At 44.0% G+C, this 15,097-nt stretch overlaps 2 protein-coding genes across 12 annotated transcripts in view; one reads left to right on the top strand and one right to left on the bottom strand.

Moving 5' to 3' along the window:
- Nucleotides 1–7,408, top strand: part of PLAGL1 (PLAG1 like zinc finger 1) — a 52,270-nt gene extending 44,862 nt beyond the window's left edge. For 6 of the 11 annotated variants that reach the window (XM_053913830.2, XM_053913826.2, XM_053913827.2 and 3 more), the window contains 2 exons: nucleotides 5–480; nucleotides 5,077–7,408. In XM_053913830.2, the coding sequence (XP_053769805.1) occupies nucleotides 329–480; nucleotides 5,077–6,313 (1,389 nt within the window). In that variant the 5' untranslated portion in view covers nucleotides 5–328 and the 3' untranslated portion in view covers nucleotides 6,314–7,408. The remainder of the gene's footprint in view (nucleotides 1–4; nucleotides 481–5,076) is intronic. The other 5 variants (XM_053913834.2, XM_053913835.2, XM_053913832.2 and 2 more) reach the window with 1 other exon arrangement.
- A 1,610-nt stretch (nucleotides 7,409–9,018) lies between these two features.
- Nucleotides 9,019–15,097, bottom strand: part of ZC2HC1B (zinc finger C2HC-type containing 1B) — a 34,577-nt gene continuing 28,498 nt past the window's right edge. The window contains exons 7-8 of the mRNA XM_024551676.3: nucleotides 9,877–9,961; nucleotides 9,019–9,407 (exon numbers count right to left, since the gene is read on the bottom strand). Of these exons, the coding sequence (XP_024407444.2) occupies nucleotides 9,891–9,961 (71 nt within the window). The 3' untranslated portion in view covers nucleotides 9,019–9,407; nucleotides 9,877–9,890. The remainder of the gene's footprint in view (nucleotides 9,408–9,876; nucleotides 9,962–15,097) is intronic.

Raw genomic sequence — 15,097 nt, 5'->3', positions numbered from 1 at the left:
ACAGACAGTCTGGTGTTCCAGGACTAGCTCTGGCTCTAGTGATGCAGATTACCTTTCTACTCCTGGAATCTCATCTGTGCCTCAGACTTTCTTCTCCCAGCTTGAGACTGCACATACACTAGGATGTGGGACAGCAGGAAGCAGAGCTAGTGGTCCCTGAGAGGCCCGTGTCTGGGTAGAACCAGGCCCAGGACGCTGCCTTTCCCTTGGGCTGGAGTTCAGCTGTGGGGGTTCGGCGCATGTGCTCAGCACCATCCTTCTATCTGTGCTTAAATGGCACAGCATTAGTTCAGCGCCTCTGAAAAGGAAGGTGCGAGAAGCAAAGCCCATGGCCACCTACCCCTGCCAGTTATGTGGCAAGATGTTCCTCACCCTGGAGAAGTTCACTATCCACAATTATTCTCACTCCAGGGAGCGACCTTACAAGTGCTTGCAGCCAGAGTGTGGCAAAGCTTTCATTTCCAGATATAAATTAATGAGGTGAGAGGCTTTAGGAAAGGTATGTGCTTTTACATATGCCTCTAAATGGCTTTGCTCGCCCTCAGACAAAACATTGCAAGGAAAAGGGACACAGAATGTGGTTCATTTTAGCCTTTAAAGCTGTACCTCCAGTGGTGACTGGAGTTTTATGTGACAGTTTTGCTGTGCTGTATCTGTTCATTCTTTCAACAGATATGGGCTCCTACAATATGCCAGGTCTAAGAACAGAAAGAGGAAAAGGCCCATGGCATCAGAGATAGTCATGGCAGCACAGAACCCTCGAAATTAAAATGCAGCCTGAGTGCTTTGACAGAGCTGCGTAGGGGGAGAACGTAGTCCCCCTGCTTGGTGAGATCTGGGAAGCCTTCTCAGAAAGGTTTCCCCGGAAGGTATAGTCTTAAGCTGTGGCGTGAAGAGTGACTCAGAAGTGGACAGCAAGGAGGTTCTGGGAAAGCTCTAAGCCTTGGCCTTGAACACAGGTGCACAGAGGGTAGTGTTGGAGGAGGAGCAGGGTGAGGCTCACAGTGTAGGGAAGAAGCAAGCAGCTCCCACAGGCCCTCCCCACTGTCGTAGAGGATTTGTTTTATTTGGCTGAGTTTAAGTAGTGAAGAGTATGATTTGATTAGGACATTCGAATGATGACTGTGGTGGTCATTTGGGAAGCAGAGAAGAGGCAAGTAGGCTGATTGGAAACCTGTTGTCACAGTCCTGGTATGAAATATATGGAGAGATTGTCCAGGTCCTGGCAGTGAGGGTGGAGAGGAGGGAACACCTCCAAGTGTGAAGTTTTGGAGCAGTTCCTCAACTTGGGTCTAAGAGCCGCCTCTCAAGTGGAAATCTGGGGGGTACACAGATGCTGAGTGTGTGCACTTAGTCAGATTTTCAAAGGCATCCATGCTGCAGCAGAGGATAAAAACCTCTGTTTTAGCAACTTTTTCAAAACAATATAGTACGTTTAATCTAAATTACTTCTGGGGTGCCTACTAGGAACTTCCATAGGGGAAGTAGCTGTGTGAGATGTAACTTCTGCCTCCAAAGGACTCCTATATTGTAGAAGAGACAAAATATACACAAAATCGATTTAAGTTGCACAGTGTCCAGTTAACAGTGAATACTGTGTGTGTGCTCTGGATGTGGCTCTCAGAGCGACACATGCAGAACTCCCACAGGTGTACGCTTTTGACACCTGGTTAAGGGACGTGTATCATCTGTCTTTAATCTTCATGAAATGAACCTGAAAGCTTCAACTTTCAGATTTCTCACATTTCAGTACGTAGGTGATTGGCAAAATTCAGCAGGAGAAGATTGACCTCTGAGTGGTATAAACATGGGCCACGTTATTATTAAATGTTGGAGTGCATCTGGAGCGAGGCACTTGGAAGAGTTAAAAAAAGATATAAATTATATTCCTGGACCTTAAGAATACTACTGTTATAAGTAATGTACTATAGTCTGATTTTCAAAATGAGATTATAAATGTGTAGGTTTTTTAAAAATTCAAATGCGTTCTCTACATGGGCCACTCTAGTTGCCATACATGTAAGTATTGAGTGCCTACTATGTGCACCGATTTTGTTGCAAGGGCTTCCTCTTTTGCAACAGGCTTCTCATGTGTAACACAGTTACGACCCTCACTTGATCACGGAAAGCAGCGCTTGCTCAGTTCGGCCGCGAGGAGGGTATTGTAACTGCGGGTGAGGACCAAAACTCGGATAGGAGATGAGCATTTGGAAAAGACAGTGGAGCTAACAGATTATCGGAATGACAGGAATTAGGTGGCATTGCCGTGGTGAACCGCACTGAAGATGTCTTAAGCAATGTTTAGGAGGTGGTCGTTCTGAACGAGGGAAACAACTTGTTCAGTTGTGAGTGTGAAGTGAGGTAAAAAAAGGGAAGCAGTGTCCTTTGTGCAAGAACCGCCTGACCCGCCACAGCCACCCACACGTCTTGCCTCTCCGGCCTGACGCAGCGATCTAAGAAAGGGCTGGGAAAGTGGTGAGATGGCAGGATGCTGTCGGGTTTGCTTTCTCTTTTTTTTTTTAGGGCAGCATTCCATCCCATTTCCCTCAGTTGCAACATACACTCCATTTTATAAGCAGAGGTTGAGGGAGAAAATAACTGACTTGCTTAACTGGAAAAGAGAGCACGGGCCCCCGTGCCGCAGTTAGGTGGAGACAGCAAAGACAAGAGGATGGACAGATGGAAGCCCCCGCATAGAACCCCGGTTCAAAATCTAATATAATTGTAATTTAGAAGATGTCTAGGAGTGTTGACGTGGTCCAGGTGACACCCCGCAATGGTGGCATTTGACGCTGACTACAGGACAGACACAGTGTGGTTTCATGGGTTGGGAGGTGAGAAGAGAGGCTGAGGAAGGAAACAAGTTGTTGAAGCAACTTTGGCTCTAAGATGATTATGTCCTAGGTTGGGACTGTTGCATGTGTAAGGGATGAATTGAAAGGGGACGTCAGGATGCCAGGTGGAGGAAAAAGCAGAAAAATTCAGACGGTGGGAGCTGGTGACTAGGAAAAGTGGTGTTGCTGCTCAGGGGCTAATAGTTGTTCCTTCCTCACAGGTGGTGCAGCCCTAGGCAGGAAAGGTCCTTCGGTACTGGGGCACTGATCTGCCCCTGGGCGGTAAAGGAAATCTAATCAGACAAAAATCCTCTACAAAGGAAAAAGCAGACAGAGGCAAGAATAGAAGATCCAGTCAGAGCTTCCAGTCCTAGTCACTAGTATTGGACCAAATAGAAAATGGTTTAAATGCCAAGTTTGTAAACCAGTCCCCTGTTGCATCTGTTCCTGATGGTTCGTGTATCTATGGATATCTTAAATAAGAACGTGGTTATTTGTTAAGAGGTAACAGACTCAACCCTTCTGCAACCTGCGTACATTTTTAAGTACACCTGGGACTCGTAGACATCAGCATCATTTCAGTCTCAAACACCTCTTGCACTGACTCCTGTTCCTGAGCATTGTTTATACCTGTCTTTCTCATCTGCATCCCTTTGCTTGCTGAGCTCTGGTGTCCTGGAGGGAAGGTGGAACTAACTTTTCTGTCGATTCCCTGCACAGAGCAGGCTACCCTTTTTTTTTTTTTTTTTTTTTTTTTAGGGAGAAAGGAAGAAGATGTGAGGTTTTTGCTTTTTTATATTCCAGAAAATGACAATTAGATCCCAATTAGCCTTTTTGAACTGGCTTCCAGTCATCCTCCTGGTAGGGACCACCACTGTTTTCTAAACAGCTGCTGCTGTAGACCCCTTAGTAATCCTATGTCCAGAAAAGGATCATGAACAGACAGTACAGGGTAGAAGGTTGGCTACACCTTTTGACTTAAACATACTGTATTTTAAAGAAATCCTGTCTTTTTGCGTAGAGTAACTTGTTAGAGATTCTTTTGTACAGTCAACAAGCTCAAAGCTTTTAACTCCTAAAGACAAAACACCTAAAAGAGTTAACTGTCCAAAGGGACATGAAGCAACCTATGTCGTATTTGCAAGCCACAAGTTATTTAAGGGTGCTATTATGTAAGAAATAGTAACATAATAGGACTTGGTGTTTTGTATGACACAGTTATTAAAATGATCCTTTTTAAAGTTGTAAAGACAAACTCAGGAGTCCTTTGTGTCATGGAGTTTTTCAAAACCAAGAGTTCAGACTTTAGGAATTCAGTGGAACTATGACAGAAGTAGAATTGAGGTGGTTCTCCATAACTAATTTGTGCTTTACAGCTGCAACTCTAAAATAGCTATTTTGAAATTCCAGACTGACTAGCATGACTACGACTTGTCCCTGAAACTCAGTTAAAGACACACATAACTTCTGCTAGCAGCAGCAACACAGTCCTTCTAGAAAAAGTCCTTTTGAATTGCGCCAATGAAATTCCCAGTGACCTTCAGGAAGTGGGCTGAAGGGCCCTACCGGGGATCTTGAGGAAATGGAGATAGGGGCTGTATGCATCAGGGGTGATGGCTGATAGGAAAGTATTAAACAGAAGAAGCCGAGAGGTAAGTGCAAAGATCTCATGGGAGGCACAGGTGGTAGCTTTAACATTTTGGGGGTCCAAGTAGACGCTCTCTCTGAGGTTAAGGATGACTTCTTACTGTTTTGTCTATGGCCTGAACTTTTTGTCTCAATCAATAAAAACCAAGCAGGAATTGTATTAGAAACAATAACCTCAAACTGGAGGGTTATGGGGTACCGTATACAAGGCAGATGGAGTCACTTTTAGAAATTCAGGAATTGTTAGAATATACCCATTCAACCCCTTCCTGAAAAACTTTTATGGTCACATATTTTTCAATACTTGTATACAGTTAGCAGCCTCCTTGTGCACATTAGGAAAACATGTACTCAAACTATATTCCTCACAGGTGTGAACATTGCATTATGTCTTTAGTAACACCTGTTTTTATTAATCATGAAGTTTTATGTACAGGTAGAATCTGGAAAATACAGAAAAGTATATTAAAACTGAAGGCGATTTCTTACACCACCACCTAGAGATACCTACTATTACATGTTACGATTGTTTCTCTACCTTTCATGGGCTCTTAAAAAACTGAGTCAGTTGTGAAATTTTCCCTTCTGCTCCTAGACACATGGCTACCCATTCGCCCCAGAAGTCTCACCAGTGTGCTCACTGTGAGAAGACCTTCAACCGGAAAGACCACCTGAAGAACCACCTCCAAACCCATGACCCCAATAAAATGGCCTTTGGGTGTGAGGAGTGTGGGAAGAAGTACAACACCATGCTGGGCTATAAGAGGCACCTGGCCCTTCACGCGGCCAGCAGCGGCGACCTCACCTGTGGGGTCTGTGCCCTAGAGCTAGGGAGCACAGAGGTGCTGCTGGATCACCTCAAAGCCCATGCCGAAGAAAAGCCTTCAACTGGAACCAAGGAAAAGAAGCACCAGTGCGACCACTGTGAAAGATGCTTCTACACCCGGAAAGATGTGCGGCGCCACCTGGTGGTCCACACAGGCTGTAAGGACTTCCTGTGCCAGTTTTGTGCCCAGAGATTTGGGCGCAAAGACCACCTCACACGCCATACCAAGAAGACACACTCACAGGAGCTGATGAAAGAGAGCTTGCAGTCTGGAGATTTCCTGAACACCTTCCACACCATCTCTCCCCAGTTTCAAATGAAGGCTGCCCCACTGTCTCCTTACCCAATAGGAGCTCCTGTACAGAGTGGGCTTGCCAGTGGCTTGCCCCCTGAGGTGCATGGCCACATCCACAACCCCCCAGAGCAGGCCTGCCCTCCTGTTCAGCCTCTGCCAGAGGGCCTTGTTACCCTGCACACCTTAGCACCTCCCAGCTCTCCCCCTCTGCCCCTCCAGAATCACAAGTACACAGGTGCTACCTCATACTCCACACTTGCAAACCTGCCCCTCAAAGCAGATACTAAAGGATTTTGCAACATCAATTTGCTTGAGGACTTGCCTCTGCAAGAGCCTCAGTCCCCTCACAAGCTCAACCCAGGGTTTGATTTGGCTAAGGGCAGCGCTGGTAAAGTAAACCTGCCCAAGGAGCTGCCTGCAGATGCTGTGAACCTAGCAATACCTGCCTCTCTGGACATTTCCCCCATTTTGGGCTTCTGGCAGCTCCCCCCTCCTGCTACCCAAAATGCCTTTGGGAATAGCGCCCTAACCCTGGGGCCTGGGGATGCTCTGCCCCATAGGCTGGGCTGTCTGGGGCAGCAGCAGCAAGATCCCGCACTGGCCATGAGCACTATGAGCCTGGGCCAGCTCCCCCTCCCACCCATCCCCCATGTTTTCCCAGCAGGCACCAGCTCTGCCATCCTGCCTCATTTCCATCATGCATTCAGATGAATGATTTTTAAAGCATACTTTTCTCATTCTGGAAGATGTTTTAACAAGCATTTTAAACGTCAGTTATACTACAAGCAAATATTTGGAAAGCAGGAATGCGAATATAGCTTATTTAGTAATGACTGGCTTCAGATAGGAGAGTTCTCAAACTGCATGTATCGTGCCAATCTGTCCTGAGTGTTCATGCTTTGTACCAAATGTAGTAAGCAAGTATTCTTTAATGGAACTGTAACTATTGTCATAACCGATGTGCAACGAGGGCTGCTATCCCTAGGTGTTTGTCAAACTGCGTTCAGTTGTAAGCCGTGATCATTGTAACGTGGACTGAGTAACTTCACGTGGCGTTGTGTAGTAGGGGGACTATGGGGAGGTTTGGATTTCTCCAAAATGGGAGAATTGGTTAAATACGAAAATAACCTTCATATTGCTTATTATAACTAGGCTGTGTATTTCTTTTCAGGGATTTTTGTACCTTTAGGGTTGGATGTAGTTTAGTTATATTGCCGTAGCCAACCTGTAGTTTTACAGAAACAATTTCTTGTGGAATAATAGATGTCTTCATTTTAAACAAGCATTTTAAATGTAGTTTGGATATTTTCCACAGGATGCTACAATGTGAGTTATCACTTCATGTATCTTAAAGACTAAACTGGTTGTGTCAGTTACATCTGACGGAAAAAATCACTGTGTAACCAGGCTCAGTGGTAAAATAACCCATGTGTCAGTCAAAAAAGCATTTTGCTGACTTTAATATTGAGTATATTTTAACAGGAATTTAAGAAATATTACTGGAACTTAAATATATATATATTAAACAAGAATTTTCTTTGCTCTGTCTGGCTTAAAATACTACTCTGCTTAAGTATATATCTAATCATCAGTAAGTAAATGCATTTAAAATTTATCATTTAAGTCAATATTAGTCTTATTCAAAAATAGTAACATTTTGCAATATTAATCTCTCTTGAACTTGGTATCTAATGAGTTTTGAAAATATAAAGCCTAACCTTTTTGTTAAAGCGCCTTTGTCTTTCGTGTTTAGAAGCTTTCTGTATGAAGATGTATCGTACATTCAATAAAGGCTGCAAATCCTGACTGTGGCTTGTTGAGTTTTTCATACCGCGCCCCCGCCTAACCACCCAAATCAGGACCCACAGCATCCCCTGCTCCCTCGCCGGCTCCCTCATGCCCCCTCCTGGCCATTACTTCCCCCTCAGAAACTACTAGTCCGACCTCTATTCAGCATCTACCAGAGACAAATTTTTTTGTTTTTTAGTAACATTATGACTTAAGCGTATGTGCTTCAGTTAAATTCACAGTGCTAAGAGCTTATTTCTTAACACTACTGTATAAAATTCTGAATCCTGTATTATGAATTTATTTCTGATGTCTAGGGCAGAATACTGGCTACTGAGGTTTAGTCTGCCCTGGGCCAGTTTTACAGTGGTGTTCACCATTCATTTCTAGCATGAATTAGAAGTTACTTATTCCTTCCTGGGGTTTCTTCACAAAGTATTCCCCACCCCGCAATCTGTCAAGCCTATCTATTTTTGCTGTTTCACCTCTAAATAGGGTAGGGGTAGGTAGAGAAAAGGAAGCCTTGAGTTCATTTGCCCAAATGTGAGAAACCTTGGCTCACAGCCCTTACCAGTGGTGCCGATTACAGGAAAAGTGACCTGGGGTAGGGCTGGCACTGTGCAGCTGGCTTGGGAGGTTCTTAAACTACAGTGTCACCTGGAGGGAGGCAATAAGACAAAGGGACATGGGTTACCCCATCAGTGTGAATCCACTGCTCTGTCCAAGTCAGCGCCCATCGCCCCTTACCTCTGGGAGGGAAGGCAATCTCCCACAGCGATGGGGGAGAAGAGTAGCTCACCTCGGGGGAACCCTCCCACGGCCCTTTTATAGAGGCTTCCACAAACACTTTCCCACGGCCTAGTAGTCTTCGGTCAGCTCCAGGACGTACACCTGACTTTGCTGAGCACGACACAAAGTATTTGATCCCCAGATACAGATGGGAAGGGTTGCAGGTGTGCTTGCTGCACTACAAGTGGGAATAGTTTGGGATTCTCCTGCTTAAGTTTAGGCAGGAAAACTGGCTTTTCATTCCGAATTAAAATTCCCTGTGTTTAAGAAAAATGAAAGTGAGTAGCCCCAGCTGGGTGGCTCAGGTCGGGGGAGCATCATCTCGTACACCAAGAGGGTGCGGGTTGGACCCCAGTCACAGCAACTACGGGAGGCAACGGATCGATTTTTCTCTCCCCTTCCCCACCCCTCTCAAATCAATGGAAATTTCCTTGGATGAGGATTAAAATAATTAAAAATCAAAAAATTAAAATTATTGGATGAAAAAGCATGAGTTTAGTATAAATGACTCTACAAAAAGAGTTTATTAACCCTTAAGGCAACAACAACAAACTAGTTGAGAGACCGCCTTCCCACAGAAGTCTATAAACCAAGGATAAGATGGAGACTTGCCCCCTGCCTGGGCCAGGATAAATGGCTTCAGGCCAGTTAAAGCATCTTTCCCTCCTGGTGGGGGGATTACTGTGCCCGGTTCCCTCCACTGCAGTGGTTCCCCCCCAAACAACTCTGTGCCCTTGTGTATGTGAGACAATTCTACATGGTATGTAGATGGACATTTAACATACGAGTTGTTACTAATTACAGTTTAATGCTTGTCAGAAGCAAATAGCAAAGCTGGGAATTCACAGCTGTAGAACGAAGCTAGGTAAAAAAAAAAAAAAGGTCTTCCTACTCAGTAAATAATGCTAGTACTCCAAAAACTGTTTCACTAGAAGTTTCTACTATCAAAGCAACATTCTTTAAAAAGCCCATTCAGTGTCCAGTTTAAAAAATGCTTCAAGTGAATCTTTAAATCAAGCATTATACAGGTTAATGTGGTGTTTAATGCGTTTGTTTGACTATTTTGAAGGGAGCAAATAAGAAAACTTGAAAAGCTAAAGTGTTTACTACTTCTACACGATGTTTCAAGAGGAACCATAGGCATTGAAGCAGACATCTGGTGCGCCTTCCTTTGGGTGGCATTCCTGGGGGCACAGCTCTCCAGGGGGGTAAGCTTTAGGAAGCCGGTCTGAAAGCAGAAGGAGAAGATACTTACTAGAACTCTGTTGTGTCCACATTGAGAATGGCAGACAATATAAGCTGCTTTAAATTTTTAAGGGTTTTTAACAAACGATTCACAAGATGGAAAAGGTCTCTGACTTCATACCAGTCCGATTCTGGGTCAATCTCGGGAACTGTCTTTTGGGGGCAATGTGTTTGGAAAGAGGGACCAGGCCATAGCCTTGCAGGTCAAAATGAACTGTTCCTTTTCCCTGTTAGGTCAAGCATCAAACTGAGTATCACTTTTGAACTGTAGGTCTAACAAAAGAGTAAGTTTCAGGAGCATACACTTTATTAACCTAACTCAGGGCTTGCCCGGTTTTCTCTTTGCATTGCCTGCTGTGGAGTCATTCCCTTAAAGGCTCATTAACTGTATCTTGCAGATTATCCCTGGATCAGCAACACCTGGATTAGAGTTTAAATCTTTTTTTTCTTACCTGGCCTCTAGGAGTTAATCTTTTTTAGAAGATTTAGTAAATCCTTGTTTGAGTTTTGCTCCAGAAGCAGGGTCCACTGCTAATCCTTTACAGACATAAACAGATTTGTTATTATGTAAAAAGCAAACATTAGCAAGGAAGAAAAAAAGAGGAAGGATTGTGAAATCCTCACATTGGATCAAAGTCTCTGTTCCATTTTGTTTTGTTCTGTAGCTATAGACAAATACTCCGTTTCTATCCTGGGCCAGATAATAAGGAAAGCCAGGGACTGTCTCAGGATTCTCTCTCCCTGCCCTGAGCCCTTCACTTAGCATGAGATGCCTCCCCACACACTCCCTCACCGCAGGTTACTCTATAGCACTGGACTCACTTCACCAACAGGGTTCTTCTCCTTGCTGTCCAGAAGCTCTCTTAGGTATGGAGAGGTGGGAGTTTATGCGTACAGGCACACCATAGTCTGTTAGACCACATGGTATGGGGCAGGATTCTCAGATAAATATTTTTTTTTTTTTTAAAGGAATAAGGCCCCTCTGTCCTAGAGGCCTCCAGGGTTTTATGAAGGGGGAGTAACCAAATAACCCAAGGAAACTGGGAATCAAAGTATCACAGGACATAAGAATAGAAAGAGCTTTAGTGTTCCTTTTATCCAAAGATCTACAAGCTTTATTTCTTCCGAAGGATCCGCAACTGACCCTCAGATACTCATTACGTTTGCTAAACAATGAAGCGAGGTAAGGAGGGGATGCTGGTGCAGGGAAGATGCTCAACACAAGCATCTGGCTCCCCAAATAAAAGCAGAGCCCACCCAACAAAGTTATAAAATGCAATTCACTAAATATACGAAGCAGCAGAGCCCCAGAACCCAACCTTTTCCTATGATCTTAGTCTCTCCTTATCAAGATAGTGGAGAAGCTCATGCTCAGAGGCACCTTCCCAGCAAATCAATCACTCTTATGTCAAAACCCTTGAGAAAGCAGCCACCAGCAGAGATTTGCTGACGAGGCTATAAACTCACTTCCAATCTGAACTATATATCTCCTTACTGTCTGCATTTTTAGACCCATTTTTCCCCAAGCAGACAAAGATTGGGTTGGCTCTACCATTTCCCATTAAATTACTTGTGCAAGTTGCTTTACCTGTCTGTGCTTCTCACATTTATCAACTGGGGACATGAATAGTCATTTACTCCCTTGTGAGGATTAAATGAGCAATAATATGTGAAGTGCTTAGAAGAGTGTACAATTAAGTACGGACTATTGTCTATGAAGAAGGGAGTTATCTAGTATAGCAAAAAAGTAGACACAATTTGCCCTGGCTGGTGTGGTTCAGTGGATTGAGCGCTGGCCTGAGAATCAAAGGGTCGCCGGTCGGATTCCCAGTCAGGGCACGTGCCTGGGTTGTGGGCCAGGTCCCCAGTGTGGGACGCTTGAGAGGCAACCACACATTGATGTTTCTTTCCCTCTCTTTCTCCCTCCCTTCCCCTTTCTCGAAAGATAAATAAATAAAATCTATTTTTTAAAAAACTAGACACAATTTACCTGTTCCATATCAGGAAAACAGCTAAATAAGTTATATTATATTCTTGTCACATGACACTACATTTTTAAGGAAACCCTTTGCCACAGGGAAATGTTCGAGATTTGTTAGAAAGATCAGGATGTGTACATACACGGACTATGATCCTAACTTTGACTTTAAAAAAAGAATTATAAATAGAGAAAACATTGAAAAAATACCAGTGTTAAGAGTGGTCATGTCTGGGTGTGGAATTATGATTTTTTTCCTTTATACTTTTCTCCTTTTTCCCATATTTTTTACAGTAACCCTTATCTGACATGCTAGTTTTTGAAAAGCTCTTTCTCCAAACAAATTCTCGCAGGTGAACTTCCAGTGGCCAGCAATGCCAAGTCCCTAGGCCATCGCCATGGCCTGGCGTGCACGGTGTCAGCCTTCCTGACACAGGGCCCTCCGCGCCCTGGGCCAGCCTCCCACCCTAACTTCTACTTCTATTCACGCCCCACCTCTTCTCTGTGCTTTGGCTAAATGGGCCATTTGTTTCCACGGCTTGTCCTCTGCATTCTCATTTCCAGATCTTTGTTCATTCTTTTTGTGACTTTTCTCCACTGGTCAAAACTGAGCTCATCCCAAAAGCTCATCTCAAAATGCTTCCACCTCCTCGGAGCTTCCTCTCTTAGCCTGTCACCTCCTCCGTAAAGCCTCCTGGGCAAAGTTGATCTCTTTCTTGTATTCCCTTAGGACCTTTACATCCCACAGTTAAATATTAGTTTACATCCCACTGTTAAATATTGACTGCTATCCCCCTAGACTTTTAAGAATCCACGAGCATAAGGAACACCCATGCATAATAATTATGTGTCGAGTGAATCTTCTTAAACACCCATGGCAGCTGTGCACCGAACTCATGTAACATCACATGGTCTCTTGTGTCAGATTCTCCTGCACGTGCATTTTTTCTCATAAGACTCTGGATGGATAAGGTTGTGACTTACACACGTGTTTCTGTCCTGACTGTGATTTAGAACAAAATGTTCTAAATGGGAGATGCTAAATGCATATTTTACTCAAGAAAGTTGAAGAATGAAAGCCAGAGTTGTAGGGGGCTCACTACCAGCTGGATGGAAAGACAATAATAGGATTTATGGGGAAGGCAAATGACACCAAGTGGCCTAAACTATTGATTATCAATCTAGATAAAGCAAAGCTCAACAACAGTTGTCCAGAGACCATCATATTACAAATAGATTAATACTGACCAAAATAAACAACGGAGAGTAGATTCGAATCTGATTCACACACTGGCCTGTTTACATTAGCGAAAAGCACTCAGCGCTTTTCTCCAAGCCTCAAACGTTTTCTAGAACCCACCCCCTCTGCCGAATGTACTTCTGCTTCCTTCCCAGACGGGCCTGAATGAAACACAACTGGTTTAAAGCACACTAAGTGCAGTGGTTTTTGTTTTAAACTGAGCAGGCAAGGCCACAGAAAAGAATAAGAAATTAAACTGAAAATGCATCGTAGGCCCACCTGTCTCCGCACAGGTGGACCATCAGCCATCACTGTAAACTGTTCGAGCCATTGCCAGCCATTCAAGCAAAAACAGTGCGCCCGTGATCCCTGGTCAGGGCGCCCACACCGATAAAGCCGCCCTGAGCCAACCATTCTCATGTGTGTTCCTCAGGCTTTTTCTCAGTAAAAATTGTCAAAATCTCGGGGAAAATGCATCTTAAATTGCGGTCATACATAAATATAATAAATCCGATTGCTCTCTCTTAAAGCTAACATAACGTAACAATTCTATGCGTAGGCCAATAACTGCCGTGAGAAACCAGAGTCAAGATATCTGCTTTTTCCCATACATTTCATTCAGAAAGTATTTGCTGAGCACCACACACATTCCATGAACAGTTCTAACAGGTAGGGATGTAACAGTACAATAAAAGACAGACAAAATAGACAGATCCATGCCTTCTTAAAGCTGACATTCCTTTTTTGGGGAGGGACGAATACATATACATTGAATATTAGATGGTGATAAATGCTATCTTTAGCAGAGGGAATAGTGGAGGGATAGATTAATTTTAAGCACAGAGGTGGGGGCCTCACTGTGCAGACACGCTCAGCAGGGAACTGGAGGGAGGGGGGTGAGCAGTGCAGATTCGTGGGGGCGTGCTGTGGTCTTCAGCGGGGAGCGGCCCGTGCGCAGGCCCTGGACCAGGGGTGGGCAGGCCAGTGCGGCTCACGGAACAGCACAGGAGCCGCAGGGGCTGGACCGAGAGGGAACAGGCACAGGGGCGCTCAGGCGGTGGTATAGAACCCGGTGTGCGCCACGGTGAAAACGTTTTCTTTCACTTGGCAACATGACAGGGGTTCTAAAGCACCATGAACTAGTCAAAAGTAAGTATGGTGCTGTTTTGCCTCGACCTACTGGCCTACTAATCTATTTTCTAGTGTATCCAAATGGTGTCTTACTAATGTTCTGCTTCATGTTCTGAGACACCGGACATCTGAGTCTTCACTTGGGCCATGCTGCTGATTTTAAAAAATGACTTAGTTCAGGGAAGGAAACTCGTTTCTTATTTTCAACACTACACCTGGCACGCTGTCCTCTCCTATTCCCAATTTCTTTCCAAGTTTATTGGACCAGGGAACGAAGGTCCCAGGCTGTGTTGCTGTACTTGGACTTGACTTTGCACATTGTCAGAGTTCTCTAATCCTGATGAATTAAGAAATATTCCCTCTTGGCAAATAAGTTTTGACCTCAAACTCAAAGGAGTGCTTTTTACTGGAAAGGAAGCATTATAACATATTCTTTGAAAAAATAAGAAAAACAACCACAATATAAAGAAACTGTCTTTCCTGAAGGACATTAATCATTATACTTTTTAAATAAAAGCTTGTTAGTGAAGTTTAACCAAACAAGTATATATATAAAATTAGAAGTGTGTGTGTGTGTGTGTGTGTCTGTGTGTGTGTGTGTGTGAAAACTAAAATCTACCTCATTGTTAAGTTTCCACAGATCAGGAAAAATCTAATGACTTGGTTTTACTGGGCTATGGGGAAATTTTAAAATGTTAATTCAATTTTTAGCCCATGATAAGCAACTCGTGAGGAATTTAAAAACTAATAATAAACTTCCTTGTGCTGTTTATGAATCACGGGACTGGCAGTTCTTACTCTGGTTCTGATAAGCCTTCAAAATGAGACCCATGATCAGAGGTGCCATATGGTCACACATCAATCTGTGTTGCCTTCGTAGTGCACGCCGACCGTGAGGAAGAATGGCACATTTACTGGTGTGGCTCAAAGAAGCGGGGAGAGTGGCAGGAATTTAATCCAGCTCTGCTGTTTCCCACTGTGTGCTGGGAACCAACAGCCAATCCTCTGAGCCTCAGTTTCCCTTTCAGCAGCGGAAAACACTTGGAGGACTACTCTGAGCATTACAGGAACGGGTCAGGTGTACAGCTGAGCACCGCAAAGGCGGTTATGTCTTTCTGTTACTCTGAAGAAATTACTGAGTTCCAGAAAGGAAAATCTTCCCTTTTTCTTCTTTCTCCAGCTTTACTGAAATATAAGCGAATATGACGTTGTATGAATTTAAGACGTACAGTGTGGTGATTTGGTACATGGATATATTGGGAAATGATTACCAGCAATGAACTTAGTCCAACACCCGTCAGCTCACATGGGTAACTTTTGTGCC

This window comes from Desmodus rotundus, chromosome 11 (assembly GCF_022682495.2).
Source record: "Desmodus rotundus isolate HL8 chromosome 11, HLdesRot8A.1, whole genome shotgun sequence".
Lineage (NCBI taxonomy): Eukaryota > Metazoa > Chordata > Mammalia > Chiroptera > Phyllostomidae > Desmodus > Desmodus rotundus.
This window is presented reverse-complemented; position numbering and strand designations above follow the sequence as displayed.